Source organism: Amphiura filiformis, chromosome 2 (genome assembly GCF_039555335.1).
Source record: "Amphiura filiformis chromosome 2, Afil_fr2py, whole genome shotgun sequence".
Classification (NCBI taxonomy): domain Eukaryota; kingdom Metazoa; phylum Echinodermata; class Ophiuroidea; order Amphilepidida; family Amphiuridae; genus Amphiura; species Amphiura filiformis.
Window position 1 is genome coordinate 87,707,209 of NC_092629.1, and position 12,876 is coordinate 87,720,084.

The 12,876-nt window shown below is 39.2% G+C and overlaps 1 protein-coding gene across 3 annotated transcripts in view; it reads left to right on the top strand.

The window, feature by feature from the left end:
• Window positions 1-5,239: 5,239 nt before the first annotated feature.
• Window positions 5,240-12,876, top strand: part of LOC140146782 (methyltransferase-like protein 27) — a 56,877-nt gene continuing 49,240 nt past the window's right edge. The window contains exons 1-5 of one of the 3 annotated variants that reach the window (XM_072168660.1): window positions 5,241-5,497; window positions 5,705-5,827; window positions 6,208-6,343; window positions 6,876-6,962; window positions 8,449-10,426. In XM_072168660.1, the coding sequence (XP_072024761.1) occupies window positions 5,399-5,497; window positions 5,705-5,827; window positions 6,208-6,343; window positions 6,876-6,962; window positions 8,449-8,636 (633 nt within the window). In that variant the 5' untranslated portion in view covers window positions 5,241-5,398 and the 3' untranslated portion in view covers window positions 8,637-10,426. Of the gene's footprint in view, window positions 5,498-5,704; window positions 5,828-6,207; window positions 6,344-6,875; window positions 6,963-8,448; window positions 10,447-12,876 lie in introns of those variants that run through there. The other 2 variants (XM_072168662.1, XM_072168661.1) reach the window with 2 other exon arrangements.

The window sequence follows — 12,876 nt, forward strand, 5'->3', positions numbered from 1 at the left end:
CAGTCAATGAACATGTTTCTGGCTCCACCCACTCTATTGATTGGGAAGGGGTCAAAATTCTGGACAGGGAAGAGAACTGGTTTCGCAGAGGCGTCAAGGAAGCTATACAAATCAAACGCAATGAGAGTGATCTGAACAGAGACAAGGGGCGCCACCACCTTCCACCCACCTATGACTCGGTCATCCATTCATCTGACCGTCGGAGGTCAACATCAGTTGCTACTTCCGGTCAGATGACCCAATTTCCCGCTACCAACCAAAACATCAGTCGGCATTGTAGACCAGTGGATGCTGGTCGCAGGCCACCAACCTCCACAATGTAAGTCGTGAGAAATTTGTACTTTCTCGATAAGCTCAAGTTAGTTAATATCTATCATTACAGAAAAGCATACGACCGTTGGCTCATAGTTGCAGATATAACCATTTTGGTGATCGTGACATGCATTTTTTCTCATTTCTTAGGCAACTTTGCGCACAATAAACATTCATTTTCTCCACAATAATTGGACTTTTACACGTTACTGTTTGCCTTATACTCGTGTTTCATATCTTATCTATGGGCTCAATATAGAAATGAAGGGAGAAACGACTCGTGTATTCCATTTTTTGATGTTTTCTGAAAAACCGTATTTGCCACCTGATTTTCAACATTACGTTACGTAACAGCAGAGGTCACGCCGGTAAAAATTACCGGAAGTGAGCTAAGTTGCTGTCGTACTGATAACACACTAACTCTTGCGTGAGTGATTATCGCACAATAGCCGCAATAATAGTAATTTCGTAATAGCAAAAGGTGAGCCAATATGCGAATATGCTGACCATGATCTTTTAAGGATTGTTGCCCCAGGTAGGGAAAATTCTTTATTATATTTTCTTTTATTTGCCGCCATTATACTTGTTTAGATTTCGAGATATTTAATTTGAAAAAGTACCTAAAATATGAATATTGACCCAGGTCTTGTGAGGAGTGTCACCCATCGATTGGGAAATGTTTTGTTATATTACATCCTCTTTTATTTGACACTATACCCGGTGTCATGCTTTCATGGCATTTCGAGTTATGTTCATTTAAGATGAAAAGGCGAGTTACAAGAGTAAATGAATTATCTAATATGATCTAGCAAAATCAGTCGGAAATATTGATTTTAAGATTTAGCCAAATAAAAGAAATATTAACTTTGTTTCTTCTGTTCATAACTAGTTGTCCAATTTCAATGGGGTTTGCTGCAAAATATAGCTTTGCAAATGCTTGTTACAATCCAATAAGAAACAGAAAATTGCATAAAGCGCTCCACAGACTCCGAGTATATTAGACGTACAATATTGTATGTAAAATATGTACGTTATTTAATCTTTTGCTATTCTATTTCCAGTAATTTCCAGTAATGTTTAAGTTCTAACGAATGTTTGATGACGAAAAATCGATAATCATCATCATCATCATCAGTCGGCTGCGGAGCAGGCGACTACAAGCTTTCTCCAACCGTTGCGATCTTGGGCAAGCGAAACAATTTTGTTTGGCTGCAGCATCCCTTCAGTATCTCCCAGGAGGTGCTGTACATACTGTAAGTACAGTGTCCGCGGCCGTCCCGGTTTCCTCTTCCCATGTGGTGGAATATAAAGGGCATATTCTTTCACAGGCTCGTCATCTTCAAGACGCAGTATATGGCCGAGAAATTTGAGTTGATGAATCTTGACTATGGCAACCAGTGGAGTGGTGTTGGTAAGATTGTAGATGGTTTCATTTGGTATCCGATCCACACGCTTGATGTTTAACATGACTCTGTAGCAAGATGTTGCAATGGCATTGATCTTGTTTGCCATGTCCTTGGTGATTACCCATGACTCGCACCCGTACAGAAGGATAGTGACACAAGTTGTCTCAAACAGCTTGATTTTTGTTCCGATTGGCAGGGATGGGCTTCTCCAAAGGGGTTCCAGTTTCCAGAAAGCGGCCCAGGCTAGTGCTTTTCTTCTTTTTAGGTCTCCAACACTAGAGCCCATCTTGGAACCCAAGTACTTGAAGTCTGTGACATGGTTGATGGTACTACCATAGACTTCAAGTGCTGGCTGGGCGTTAGAGTTTGCAGTCATATATTCTGTCTTAGGTGTGCTGATGACAAGGCCTAGATCTGCTGCTGCTGTTGCAGTCCTAGTAAGCTGTGACTGGGCCCGGGCTATAGCAGATTCCAACAGGGCAATATCATCAGCCAAATCCAGGTCATTCAGCATCTTAGCAGGATACCTGCTTGACCGACGTGGGTAGGTAACAATTCCAGCGTCAATTCCAGAAGTTGATTTCTTCAGGAGGTAGTCTACCAGAATAATGAACAGGAATGGTGCCAACACATCACCATGAAGCACTCCACAACCTTTGGTATTCCATAATGCCGCAGCACTGAGAACATGACAGACCTGTTGATGGAGTCAAAGGCTTTTTTGAAGTTCACAAAAGTGACTGTCAAGGGAAGTTGGTACTCCTTGAAGCCTTCCATGATCCTCCTCAAAATGTGTATTTGCTGAGCACAGCTTCGACCTGATCTAAAGCCAGCCTGGTTGCTTCTCAGTAAAGGATCAATGTGAGGTCGGATTCTGTTCAGAAGGATCTTGTTGTACACTTTTGCGGCAATGGACATAAGTGAAATACCACGGTAGTTTGTCATGAGAGAGAGTCGCCTTTCTTTGGTAGAGGAATGATGACATTTGTGACCCACTGACGTGGCGGTGCCAGCGTTGAGAATACTTCCATACAGAATTTGAGAATCATGTCAATCATGCTATCCCCTCCTCCCTGAAGTGCTTCAGCAGTTATAGCACAGTCCAATGCTGCTGCCTTGTTGGTCTTCATGGCTGCTATTGCTTCAACTACTTCTTCACGAGTTGTGTGCTCAGTGATATAGGAAGATCTTCAACAGCTGGTGCAGGAAGTTCTGAAGCTGCTGTGCCACTGTCGTTGTTAAGGAGTGAGCTGAAATATTCCTTCCATTCCTCAAGCAGTTCATGGTCACTGGTTGGGGCTGATCCATCTCTCTTTTGACTTTTACCCCTTTCCTTGAGTTCTTCCCAGAAAGCGAGTGTATGATTTTCCAGGTGGTGTTGTAATTCCCCATTGCATCGGCCAGCTTCAGGTCTTCCATCTGCTTATTGAGTGTAGCAAACTCATCAGATTTATAGGAGTTGTTAAGGCTGGTGTTCAAGTTCCTCCATCTTTCTCTAGATTGACGAGACTTTGAAATGGAGTACCGCTTTTTGGCCTCATCCCTTTCAAGTTTAAGTCTGATGGTTGCATCTGATACCCAACTTGGCATGCAGTCCGCATGGCTTTTGCTTTCCAATAACTTCCTCAGCAACTTCACGAACTGCTGTCTCAAAGGTCTCATACCTATCAGAGATGGGTGTGGCATCATCCATGCTCAAGACCTGGAATCTGTTTGTTAGTTCCAGCTGCAATTCCTCTTTTGTATGAGGATCTTGCAACTTCTTCCAATTGAATTTTGGTCTCTTGCAAGGTTTTCCTTTGCTTGTTCGCAAACTGGCAGCTAGACGGACGCTCACAATACGATGATCGGAGTCCACTTCTACTGATTTGTATGCTCGACAGTTGCGGAGAGAATTTACCCACTTGCTGTTTATTAGAATGTGGTCTAACTGTGCATGGGTTGATCCAGCTGGATGGGTCCAAGTCCAGAGACGATTCCTGGGTTGGGGGAATCTCATTTGGGCCGGTCTGAGGTTGTACTCCTGGCAAATGTTGACCAGACGCTCACCATTGTCATTGGTTGAATCATGGTAGCAGTATGGACCAAACTATCTGTTCCAATTCTGGCATTAAAATCACCGAGGATGAGATGGATGTCGTGTCTTTTCATACCATCCAAGTGGTCAGATAGAGATGAATCCTCCTTGTCAGAAGATGTTGAGCACTCAGTGGGTGCATATACATCAGTGATGCTAAGCTGAGGGTTACCATGGAATGTTACAAATAGTATCCTCTCGGAAACGGCTTCAACACTCTTAAGACATCTGTGAACATGCTTGGACAAGACCAGACCCACTCCTCCATGCCTTTGCTTGTATACTATAACCCAGTTCCTATCGTCTGACCAAAGTTCATCAGTTGGGATTGGTGTAATGAGACGATGTTCTTGAATTCCGGCAATGTCAATACCTGCATCAGCACAGCCCATGAATAGCTGATGGATTTTCCCTTGTTGATTAATAGTACGGACATTATAAGTAGATATTACAAGAGGTTTGAAGGTAGACAGGCGACAATAATCAGGGCCAACAGTTCGTGATGGTGTGCCGAGTTCCCGCTGGTCCGTCATGGAGTCAACAGTAGACTGCCGCTCATCTACCCTCGAAATTTTTGGAGATTTGCTTGTAGTTTTCGTAATCATTGAGTTGCAGGGAATTATTTTAGTCCAGTCCCAGCAGCTTTACGGGTGATCAGCCCTGTTTCAGCTTATTTCTGGACACACAGCAGCCGAGATCTACCAATATGCAATAGTTCGCCTCTGATCTGGAACATGTTGGCCAGTGTTGGAAGGTTGACCAATGATGACATGTTCAACACCAGCCTATTGACCGTTGGGAAGTAAATCTTCCTCTTCCGCTCTTTGGCCCATGATGAACATTAGGAGCCATTGAGATAGGCTTCTCCAATATGAAGAGAATCACTATGTCCTTGTCCCCTTAGAATACTCAAGATAACAAAGATGGAGCTTGATGTTCATGGCAAGAAACCTTGAACTAAACTAGCCCTACCAGAAAAACAGCACCCGATCTTACCGCACTGTTCTCCAGCAGTTTAAGGACAAAGTCCGGCCGGAACATAACTCACAAGTGCTCTTGAAAGACCTGGCATTAAACCTATAACAAATAATAATGATAATATGTTACATATAATATCTAGCAGAAATTATCGATTTTACGTCATCAAACATTCGTTAGAACTTAAACATTACTGGAAATAGAATGGCAATAGATTAAATAACGTAGATATGTTACATACAATATTTTACGTATAAAAAGTCTGAATACTGCTTTACCTACTTTAGACTGATTTTACTTGATCACATCATATATTGATCTAAAGTAATTTAAGTAAGTATAAACTATAAGATACACCTATTCAGCTGCCCTCCACATACATACATCAGCAACAGACTTCGAACAACATTGAGGGCGTGATGAATTGTCAGCCCGGTATAAGTAACAACAGGTATACATGACAACGACACAAGATCAAGGTCACGATATTCAACTCAACGCGAATAAACACCATGCTGTTTGCATAGTGTATGTGCTGTGTGCTGAATAGGTGCAATCTTACCATCGCATAGGTCAGGAACCGGGGTCAGGAAACCTCTATATTACTAACCTGGTAGGTTTCATAATGGCGGATAAAATTCGTACTGCAAAGGAGGGACGCATCCCAACAACGTTGGAAGGAATAAAGCAATTCTATGACGATTGGGCTCCCACTTACGAGAAGGCAAGATTATTTATAATTATCTACCATGCATATATTGAATAACATTTATAACACATATCAAAAGTCCCCCAAAATCCAAGTAGTGCAAAACAGTGCCTAATTTGCATAAATTCAAATGGCCGCTAATTAGTGTTATTTCATTTCGTTGTCGAATGATCGAGGGCAGCAGTCTAATGATTAATATGCGAAATTATCTCCACTTGATAGGATCTTACTCATGAGGGTTATATTGCACCACGAAGGTCAGCAGAGGCTATGGCAAAATGTCTAACTAACAAAGATGCTGAAATTATGGATATGGCCTGTGGAACAGGTCTTGTGGCACAAGAGGTATGACCGGATTTGTGTTGTTGTTGTTATTGCAAGTTGTTTGACCGGATTTGTATTGTTGTTGTTGTTATTGTTGCAGTTGTCATCGTCATTCTCATTAGTATCGTTGTCGATGTTGTCATTGGCGTTGTTTCCTTTTATTTCGGTTAAAAATCGCCCCGTTAATGCGTAATTTAACTTTCGGGATTTGCGGGCTAAATGCGGAAACTACCCATTTATTTTGACCTACAAGCCATGTGCTGCAATTAATAATCTATTATTTCTTTTCATTAGATGATAAATTAATTCCGACAAAATAATGATATTATTATTTTATATCTTTACTCGTGATTATTCAAAGTACAAGCTAATAGGTATGTTTTCATGTTATGCTTACACAGTTGACACAACAAGGATTTAAAAATATAGACGGAGTTGATATTTCCTCGGAAATTTTGAAAATTTGCAAAGAAAGTGGATTGTACCGACGCCTAATCTGCGACAGCATCGGAACCAATAAACTGGATATAAACGATGGTAAGCTATAAACAATACCCTGATTATATTTTTTAGGAAACATTTTTGCATGCTTTCATATAAAACGATTTCTTTTCGCATCTGTTCATCACATTCTTTCGGACCCTTTCAAAGTGACACAGGATTCAAATGTGTCAGAAATTACCAGTTATTCTGCCCAGACAATCCGGTATAACAACCTGTTACCGACTGTCAAAATTTGACAACCTTAGATGAAGGCCACTTTTTAAAGCTTAACTGGAGTCCAAGGTCATCTGGTGTAACTGATCCCACATCTAATGTCCATTTTACTAATCTTTACGAAGCTTTGTAAGTCTCAAAGTTGTTCGAACTTACGGCAAGTCGTAAGTTCCATTTCAATTAACTTACTTACGAGCCACGAACGGTACCCTTCGAAAGTAATAGGAATTTATTCCAGTGACCCGTCGTTAACTAAAGTTACGTCTAATATTCACGTCTAATAACACGCTTGAATACTAGAGACAGTCCTTGAACAACTTTCATATTCGTCAATTTTATTTTTAAATTCCAGATACCTACGACGGTTTGATTATATGCGGGGCTCTCGGCCATTTAAGTCTAGAATGCTTTCCACAACTGATACGCATAGTCAAACCTGGTGAGCAGTCGGGGCAAATTTCCATATTAGGAAATGTGACAAATCTGGTGATACATTTCCTGATCAGGAAATGGGTCCTTTTGCATGTCTGTTGAATTTGGCAACCTTAATTATTTATTTTTTGATAGACACTTTATTATATTTTATCTATGATCATAAATATTGTTTTGGTGATATGTTTAATATATATATCATGCAAATCTTCCGCGAGTTTTAATTTATTTGCGTGAGGTTTGCATTATTAATTTAAACAATTGTTTGATAATTTTTTTCTTACACTTAACTCTTAATTCAATCGCGTTTTTAATTGTTTTTAAGGTAGGTGGTCTGGGGAGTACTATTAGAAAACCCACAAAGACGAGAAAGTACCCATTTTGGAGAGAGATGTCAAGGCTAGGCGAGAAAGGCGAGGTAGCCTATTAATAAAAAAATCCTTTGAAAAAGGAATGGGGCGCCCAATGTGAGCTTGGACGTGATATGGTGAATTCCATGGTGTGTAGATTTGGTATTATAATGATTTTTCTAGGGAACAGTAGAAGATGATCAAATGCAAGAGAAATGTGTTTGATTGGGGAAGGTGTTTTGACAATCCAAATATAAACTTAGTCCACCTCAGATGACCTGTAACAATTTGTGATTGACATTACTTAATTCACCTCGGATGACTTTGATCTGACATTCAACATTTTCGCGCTTACACCAATCATATCCATAACAATTTAACTCTTACAACTTCCTGTCAACTCTCTAATTTAAAACTCATAAATTTCTGTCTGTTTGCCTTTTCTGTCTTGTACCATTTAGTACACTACAGTTTTTCACAATTATTAAGATAAGCAAACATTGCTGGGTAGATAACAGGATTTAGTTATTTACTTAATCCAATCATGGAGGTAGTAGCTAGTACTACCTCCATGATCCAATCTTGCATTTTCTGAATGAATTGAATTGTCAAATAATGTCGTAACAAGTGCATGGTCAATGCATGACTTCGTAAATAGGCCAATTAGGACATTCCTTTTTGACCTCAGGTAACATCCTTTTGTATTATCTGAACATGTGAAGTTCACATGCACGCGAGCCAAATGTATTGGAACATAACAAAACGCTGGTTGCCATAAAATCAAGCCCATTCTCGCATCACTACATAAATGACGAAAGCAAATCAATGTGATTACAACTCAACTAAACACATATGCAGTTCCGATGGCATTTACGTCAATTTTGGTCTTCAGTGTTTTAAAATACAATGTAGAACATATGTAATTATTATGCCGTGTTGTTTGCATACAGTTTGCCCCAGAATCTGAGCAAGACTATTTAGTTATCTCAACCTCGCCATTCCTCTCCTTAAGGCTACTTCGCCTTTTTTCGCCTTTTCTCGCATAGTCTCGCCATTTCTCGCCAAAATTGGTACTTTCTCGCCTTTGTGGGTTTCTAGTGCATGTCTTGAGGTAAAAGAATTCATGGTATTTATCATTTACAGGTGGTCCAATTATATTCAGTGTGGATGGTAACAGCATGGATACTTTTGACCATTTTAAAGACGGGAAATTTGAAGCCGCCTTACAGGAACTGGTTCGCAATGGATTGTGGATAAAAGAATCATACGAACTTATCCCAGATTGGGTATTTAACAGACCAGGGCATCAGTATGTGTATAAAGTAGTATGATTGCGAACAGAGAGAACAGTTTTAGTGAAATGGACCTCAGACGTGAAACATCTGAACTACAAAGATTCATTATCGATACTCTCGAAAACGTGTAAAAACGTTGTCTAAAAGCCGGTTTTCTCAGCAAATAGATAATTTGTAAAACTTATTTAGACATAAGTATTTACCTTTTTATTTACATCCTGTTTACACACCATGTTTAAAAACACTGTTTTGCAATGCTTTGTTTTGATATTAGTGATATCTTAAGTAGCGTTACATCTAACTGCCTATATTCCTGCCAAAAATATCCCCAGGATTAAAAAAAAAAATGTATACATGAATACAAAACCCACCCAAGTCCATGGGAAGTGATTTTGAGAGAAAAACATGTGTATCATTTTAATTCCTTCAGTTATATTTACCTGGTCAATCATAATGAAAACTTTGCGACATCTGCTCTGCACACTACTGCACGGCCACTAAAGCATAGAGTCAAATCCTCTCTGTTTTACTTCCATAGCTCATATCTTTGGATCTACTCATAGTATAAACCTGGGGTAAACACCATTGAAAAGGATATTTTTTCATCTAGTCACTGAACTTCAATTCATTTACATAGCTGAACAAAATATATGGTTTTTTTAACTAGAAAAGTTCATGTCTGACAACTTCTCAATGGAGAATTTCCCCTTTGGCCTCAAAATATCTGGGTCGGACAGATATCTCCGTTTGGTATATGACAACTAAAGGTCGTACAAATTTGGGGTAAATTGCATTGATATGTCACTGAAATTCTCCAGATAGTGATACCAACCTCATTCCTATTGAATAAGGAGAAGTATGTTTTTTTTTTATCTTGAAAAACTGCCTTCCAGTCGAACTTAGCCTCTGTGTTGAGCTCAAATCGGTGACGTCATAAGAACTCTCTGTGTGGATCCGCCCACGCACTAGTAATGTTTTACCATACATGTGGACCAGGATAGGTCACAGAGTCAAAATACTGCAGTCTCCCCACAGACCTCTGGCTCACACTTAGTATTTGTCCATTTTCTTGGTAAAGTTTTCATTATGTGGTAAGTTTTACGTGCAAATGAGTGGGTTAAACTGTATTAAGTATGACGATTAGCATTTCAGGGAGGCTTCGTGGGGTTCATTTTAAATTTTGGACTTGGGTGGTTTTTTGAATCATATACAAAGACAACAATGTTTGAATGAGATTACCACCAGTAAGATAATACAAAATAAAGCACACGGGTGTGTATAATGTTGCTGCCATGTAATATAAACCACACACTTTCCTTTATTAAACCCATTTTTTTTCTCAAAAGTCACTCTGAAGCAATGAATGTGTTACAAGCGGACTTTTATACATACTGGATTTCAATCAATGTGTTACAAGACTCAAATCATGGACTTGGGTGGTTCTTTCATACATGCTATTTTTCACATGCTCAATAGACACAATGGATGAATTTGCGTTGTTTTTTCATATACTAGTATATGACATGCCTATGCATAGCAACAAATTCCCATGCTTAAATCAATTTGGCCACAGTATGGACTTGGGTGGCTTTTGTATTCATATATTCAATTGTATAGTAAATTTGCACCGGTCATGCCGGTCATAAACAGCTTTTGTTGACTTAGTCATGTTAGTGTGTTTTCTTGTGTATCCTAAAGTGCACATTGCTTAAAAAGTGTTTTTGCCCCCAAGGGAAAGCAGGAAAATGGAAAGAAAAGAAGAGAAAATAATAGCAAGGGAGTAAAAAAAGTTAACGAATTTTCCGGCGCATCTTCTGTGCTGCCCGTTTCTCACCCACCACAATTCACCCTGATCATTATGGGCTAATATCAAGATTTATTTTTTATCTCACAAACCGAAATTGTCAAGAAAATTGAAGGGGGTCCTGATCACTCCCGCCTATGGTATGCTGCGCTGAACATAAATGCCCCCTAGTGCATAAACATATTATTTGGCCTTGGATCAATCTATGGTGGGAAGAGCTAAATGAAGCTACCAGATCAGACACCCCCACCCCCTAAAATCACAATAGTAGAAAAACCGAGGGACAGTTCATTATGAAATAGATATAGGAGTAGGGCTGGCACTTGCCCTCTTGTAAGGAGCATTCGGTGAGATCAAAATATAACAAATATGGTATTCGGGTAAAAGCATTATTTTTGGCATTAGGTGAGAGCAAAATGTTGTCAAAACCTCAAGTGATCCTTACAATATTTTTCAGATTTTATGTCATTAAATGAAAGAGCACACTTATATTGTCCATTATAATAGCTTCATGTCAATGAGCAATGACCAATTCTCCATAAATTGCAAATCTTGTGCGAAAAGTTTCACCTGTTTTGTCAAGTATTTAATATGAACACTCTCTTATCAGAGCCCTCGCAGTACCTTAGAAGATCCAGTGATCCATGAGTAAAATAAACCTAAGCAAGTGACTGGTTAAAAAATTAATACCACTCGACTCCTAGTACAGCGCTTGCCGTGTACAGGCAAGCTACATGAGTCGCCAACATGTAGGACCACTATGCAGTAAAGATCATTGTCTACCCACAGATATTGGTCTACCCCACCAACCATGATGCAGTCATGTCTACAGTAGAATTCATCTCGACCTTTGCAGGACTTAAACCCCATTAAAAGCTATTAAACCAAGATAACACTCATTGAAGCAGCTCAACTGATTAAACATGTTAAATCAGATTCTCTGGTTGTGCACAAGTGTCTGTTTTACATGTGCGACATCGCAATAAAGCTGGTATTATAGCTTCAGTTGGGTAAACGATTATAAAGGAAACGAAAGGAAACAATGGTATGTGTACCTTTGTTCACGAAATGAGACAATGGCGTGCTTTTTGTAAACCAGCATTCTTGAAAATGAGCAACATAATGATTGTTGACTTAACACGGTTTGGAAATAATTTCTTCATATTTTTGGTGTTATCTGTCGTTTACATATCCTTCCTAAAACACAAAAGTGCGACCCTCTCCAAACATCTAAATTAGCTTAAAATTTAGGACATGTTACAAAACTATATTTTCTAGAACCTATTTAGAATAGTTTAAATGGAGCTTGTACCGTTTTTTTTTGTGGCATCCTTCAGAACGGAGCGGTCCGTTACCAATATAGCTCAATATTTTCGGTCAAATCTCCATTCAATTAACACGGGGAGTTGGCTAGCTATGAGCTAGCTATGCTTTGCCCTCACTCATATTCTACGAAAGTGCGACCCCTTCTGAACATCTAACCTAGCTGTAATTTTAGGTCATGTTAGAGAAATATATTTGCTAGAAGTTTGGAGAAAAAGTTTGGAGAATAGTTAAAATATTGGCCGGTTATTTTTCACACAGTGATGTTAACTAGGCAATGCCCATATATACCTATAACATACACTGTTTGTAGACATACACTGTTTGCTAACATGGCTAAAGTCCACTCACGTCTTTACTATACAGCCTGTCTCAAAAAAATTGTGCAAGTGAAAAGCGCCCTCTGTGGCAATTAGAAAATACCGTTGTGAAATAATGCTTGTATCGACGTCACGGGCATAGTCTTAGTTCTAAAATGCCGTTTAGTCTGTTCAATTTGCTTGTTTTAATCTCGAGATATGCTTACTTAACAACGAAAGGGTAAAATCACATTTGTGCCACTTTTTCTAGGGAAGAAGGCTGTACATGAAAATCAATGATAGCATCAAGTTCATCAAGAGTTCCTTCGTGAAATCAAAGGAATGCATCAATTACACAACAATACAAAATTATTTTTAATGTTTTATCATGATAAAGGTATTATGATTCTCTTTTTCCTCTTACGACAAATTAAATGATAACGAAACATTCTGCTGAAAAATTAATTTAATACATGTGCATGCCAATGCGTTTACCATAGTAAATACTCCCGGGGGTCACTCCCATTGTGACCTGTACACCATCCGCGATAATCAACTTTTGAAAAGCACCCTAAACAAGGATTTAACCCTTGGCTAAAACGACACCCTAAACAGGGATTTCATTCCTAACATCAAATTTCATACCCTAAATTTCATTTCCGCGTATTTAGCAATTGCAATTTTGCTACCCTTTTTTGCAATTTTTCATGTTTTTGACACCCTAAACGCGATACGCGCGTATCGTGCCTACCCACGAAAAACGACCCTTTTTACGCGTTTTCATTATCGCGGATGGTGTACAGGCCACAATGGGAGTGAACCCCCCGGGTAAATACTGTTTTCTTGTCAT